Here is a 4,902-nt window from a genome sequence, read left to right as displayed (position 1 = left end):
ATCCATTGAGGTGCCTTGGATTGTTTCTGGGATCAAAATGGGCTCCAGGAAACAGGCTGGCCGAGAATGTCGGGTTTGTAACTCAACAGGTTTTGAAGGGTCCAGGTGGTGAAGAATTAACTCTGACACACCATTGACTAGGCCAGGGGTAGGCAACCTTGGCTCTTTTATGACTCGTGGACTTCAACTCCCAGAATTCCTGAGCCAGCCTGGCTCAGCTTGGAAACCTCTCCCTTTCCCCTCAGCATGGCTGCCTCAGGAATTCTGGGAGTTGAAGTCCACCAGTCATAAAAGAGCCAAGGTGGCCTACCCCTGGACTAGGCTGACTAGACTACCATCCCTGTTCAGTCCTTGACCTCTGTTCCTAAGCATTTGCAAGAGGGTAGGTCTTCTTCCACCATGGAGGTCTCCATTTTATCTCCAGTGGGGCATGTTGGGCTGAGAGGCAGTGGCCAGCCCAAGTCCTCCAGAGGCCTCATGTGGCTGAGGGGAGATTTGCATCTATCTAGCCTCCAATACCCCATCCAGATCTTTTAGGTTAGGCCAGGGGTAGGCAACCTCGGCTCTTTTATGACTCACGGACTTCAATTCCCAGAATTCCAGAGCCAGCATGGCTCAGCTTGGAAACCTCTCCCTTTCCCCTCAGCACGGCTGGCTCAGGAATTCTGGGAGTTGAAGTCCACGAGTCATAAAAGAGCCAAGGTTGCCTACCCCTGGGTTAGGCTCACCCTCACAAATTGGGGATTAATCAGCCTATGAAAACAAGATCCTACTACCTGGATGGATGCTCCAGCTAACCCTGTGGGAACTGCCACCTACTGTGAGGCTGACGTGGTTGTCATGATGCTCCAGATGATTTGAATGGCTTCTTTTCTGATGACTACCCTGCTCTGTTTAACTCTTTGCAGACCAGCTTCCATGTCAGCCCTCATGCCTTCTCCGATCGTCTCATCAAGTTCGGCATGTACAGGAACTATGGCATCAACACCGTCATGGAAAAAAGCTACGTGACCGGTCCCGACAACTTCATCACTTTCCTGGATACCCTCAACTTCCACCCCAGTTACCGAACTAAAGGACCTTCCCTTTCGGAGTAAGGGGCACCGGAAGACTTCCTGCTCTCCTTTAGCTTTTCACCATTTTAATGACCAGACTAAAAAAAAAATGATTCCTCGATATGAAGAAATGTTTGCAATGTTCCCCCTTCCTTGGAAATTTCTTTTCAAAGGTGACCTGCAGCAACAGAGACTTCAAAATGCTCCTACCGGATCCTGGCTTGTAGCTTGCAAAAAATCTTAGCCTCTTTCTTAATATGATGAGCATGTTAGAGCAACGTTACCTGCCTTAAACATGTTGGGAATGGTCCTGTCTGTGTGCCTGGTTTCAAAATTGGGGCAAGACCTACTTTGCCGGCCAAAGATGCCACATCTGTCCCACAGCAGCCCTAGCAACTAATAGAAGAGAATCTTTGTAGCTCAGAGTTGAACTGTGGGGTCCTCGGTGCTCTCTGACGGTGGTGGTTTTCTTGCAGACATCTCAGTCTAGAATTGATGATGTTACCTAGTTTGGTAATGAAATGTCTGCAAGAAAACCACCAAGATCAAAGAGCACCGAGGACCCCACAGTCATCGTCGTCATCGTCCTCGTCCTCGTCCTCCTCCCTCTAAAGCCCACTCTCTTCTAGCACTGATGATGTTTCCTAGTTTGGTAATGAAATGTCTGCAAGAAAACCACCAAGCTCAAAGAGCACCAAGGACGCCATAGGAACAGCTACGAAAATAATAATAATAATAATAATAATAATAATAATAATAATAATAATAATAATAATAATAATAATAATAATAAAGTTGGAAGGGACCTTGGAGGTCATCTAGTCCAACCCCCTGCTCAGGCAGGAAACCCTATACCATTTCGGACAAATGGCTGTCCAGTCTCTTCTTAAAAACTTCCAGCGTTGGAGCATTCACCGCTTCTGGGGGCAGGTTGTTCCACTGGTTAATTGTTCTGTCAGGAAGTTTCTCCTTAGTTCCAGGTTGCTTCTCTCCTTGCTTAGTTTCCATCCGTTGCTTCTTGTCCTGCCTTCAGGCGCCTTGGAGAATAGCTTGACTCCCTCTTCTTTGGGGCAGCCCCTGAGATACTGGAACACTGCTATCATGTCCCCCCTCGTCCTTCTCTTCGTTAAACTAGACATACCCAATTCCAGCAACTGTTCCTTATATGTTTTAGCCTCCGGTCCCCTAATCATCTTTGTTGCTCTTCTCTGCACTCTTTCTAGAGTCTCAGCATCTTTTTTACATCGTGGTGACCAAAACTGGATGCAGGATTCCAAGTGTCCAGGGGGCTCTGCCAATCATTCAGCTGAATCAACCAGAGCTCTGATTACGTTCAAGGCAGTTTCCTAACTTTGTGGCCACTGCCTTTGTGGGCAGAGGACTGTCTTGTCTTTGAATGATGCTCCAGGGCAAGGGTCCCCAACCCCCAGTCCGTGGACCAGCACCGGGCCACAGCATGCCAAAAACCAGTCCACGCAAACAAGCAAATTCCCATCCGCGGGATGCAAGCAGCTGGTCCCTGGTGCTCAAAAGGTTGGGGACCTCTGCTCCAGGGCCTACAGTCCAAAGAGAAGTGAGTTGGGGGGGGGGAGAGAAAACTCTGGATCTGATAATTCAGTATATTGACTAGGGATGTGCAGCACTTCAGACATGAAGCCGAATGGGTAGGCTGGACGCATGCCTGCATGTGGCGCATGCCTGCAATTTGTTGAACCAAGGGCGTCTTCACCGAGAACGAAGTGGACATTTGTGCGGCAGCAGCAGCTGTCTGTTCCCGGGAAAAAATGTGACTGCTTTAAGAATGGTGGGCAGGAGGAATCTGGGGTGCTTTTGGTGGCTCTGAAAGAGAACAATGTCCCTTGGAGGGAGTGTGGGGACACTCACAGCACATAAGAACATCTTGTTGCAACCTATTAGTACCCCTGAACTCAGATACCTGTTTTTTTTCTGGACCCAGGGGATTAGTGCATGACAAGAAAAATGAATCAGAATAGAGCTGGGAGTTATTTATAAACAAAGGGTAAACGTTAAGGGTAAAAATCAAATAAAAATGCTTAAAAACTCAGACTGCTTGGGGCCAGGTAGTAGAAGCCTGCATTTAGCAATATCAATTAGGAAAAACTTGTATACAGTAAATGTAGAATGTGGTAAGAGTGTAGTGAGGCGGACGATCCCCAGGAGGGAGAGGGGTGCATAGTAAGAGGCAACTCAGCCCAGATATTGTGAGAGAAAGGGTGAAGAGAGCTCTCCTTGATAGCTCCTAGAACAGGTAGTCCTGGTCTTACAACAGTTCATTTAGTGACCGTTCGAAGTGACAACGGCACTGAAAAAAGTAACTTAGGACCATTTTTCACACTTAACGACCTTTGCATCATCCTCACGGTCACGTAATTTCCATTCAGATGCTTGACAGCTGACTCACATTTATGAGGGTGGCAGCGTCCTGGGGCCACGGGATCATTTTTGGGTTAACTTCTAATCAGCAAAATCAACGGGGAAACCAGATTCGCTTAACGACCTTAAGAACTGCAGTGATTCACTGAACGGCTGTGGCGAGAAAAGTTGCGAAAAGGGGCAAAAGTCACTTAACACACTTCTTACTTAGCAACATAAATTTTGGGCTCGGTTAGGGTCGTTAAGCCGAGGAGTAACTGTATATGGTAGATGCGGGTAGCAGAGTCCTCAATCTGGCAAGATTCTGTCTGTAGGAGGGGAGCAATAAAGGACTCGGCTTGGAAGAATCACCAGGGGGAAAAAGGTCAATCAATCAATCAATTCCAACTTCTCCTGAAAGATTGCGAAGTTGGAATTGATTGATTGACCCTTTCCCCCCCCAAAAAAACCTTTGTTTCCTTGCACACGGCGGCGGCGGCAGATTGCGAAGGAGAAACGGCACGGGGCTGGAAGTCAGGTAAGGAAAGAAAGGCAATTTCTGGGGGGAGCAAGGATTTCTTTCCTTACCTGCCCCCTCAAATATTGGAACACTGCTAGCATGTCTCCCCTGGTCCTTCTCTTCGCTAGACTAGCCATGCCCAGTTCCTGCAACCATTCTTCATATGTTTTAGCCTCCAGTCCCCTCATCATCTTTGTTGTTCTTCTCTGCACTCTTTCTCTGCACAGTGGTACAGGGTAGCAAACCACAGTTCACAGCAGCCTCCCGAGTCTTCCTTTTCCAGTGAACGAGGCTGGAAAAGTTTATTTATTATATGCATTTATGAAATGTATATGCCACCCATCTTGCTGTTCTGCAGCTCTGGGCCACTTGCAATCCAATAAAAGAATATTATAAAATATTGAAAAAGTAAATGCAGCTTTAATCTAAAATCAATAAAGCTGCACTTTTTTTGTTTAGAGTGAGTGTTTAAGGGGCAAGGGAACTTGGCTTGCAAAGTGCTTACAGAACACAGGTTCAGGCATAACGCTAACATGGTTTGCCTGTTAAAGACTTAGGTATGTGTGAACGCAACCCTGATGGTGAAACTGGTTTCTTTGAAGAAGAAAAACTTTTTCTGAAGAAGAAGAAAAAAGGGAAGTGGGTAGTGATTTATTTTTGGAATAAAAAAAGAGCAGAGGCCGCTTTCCGCTCAGACGCGTTCCTTACCTCCGCCCGGCTTATTCTGCAGCCTCATGGCAGCGGCATTGGGTGCGACGTGCGAAGCGGCAAATGGCCACGGCCGGCGGCAAACAGCCACGTCGCGCAGAAACCGAGGGGCCGGCAGTCTGTGGCTGCTAATGGACATATATGGCCCCCATGCGCTCGCTTTGTGCGGGGGGGCGATGGTGTCAGGCAGCAGCCACCCCGGTCCCTGCCTCACCTTGTCTTGCCCTACGACAATGGGACCCCTGC

The 4,902-nt window shown here is 47.8% G+C and overlaps 1 protein-coding gene across 1 annotated transcript in view; it reads left to right on the top strand.

Moving 5' to 3' along the window:
• Positions 1–1,370, top strand: part of CUNH9orf116 (chromosome unknown C9orf116 homolog) — a 2,549-nt gene extending 1,179 nt beyond the window's left edge. Inside the window, exons 2-3 of the mRNA XM_015830501.1 lie at positions 49–73; positions 909–1,370. Of these exons, the coding sequence (XP_015685987.1) occupies positions 49–73; positions 909–1,097 (214 nt within the window). The 3' untranslated portion in view covers positions 1,098–1,370. The remainder of the gene's footprint in view (positions 1–48; positions 74–908) is intronic.
• Positions 1,371–4,902: the final 3,532 nt, after the last annotated feature.

The sequence above is a fragment of the Protobothrops mucrosquamatus genome, unplaced genomic scaffold, assembly GCF_001527695.2.
Source record: "Protobothrops mucrosquamatus isolate PMUCROS unplaced genomic scaffold, P.Mucros_1.0 scaffold11008, whole genome shotgun sequence".
Lineage (NCBI taxonomy): Eukaryota > Metazoa > Chordata > Lepidosauria > Squamata > Viperidae > Protobothrops > Protobothrops mucrosquamatus.
The sequence above is the reverse complement of the archived record's forward strand: the minus strand, read 5'-3'. Positions and strand labels throughout refer to the sequence as shown.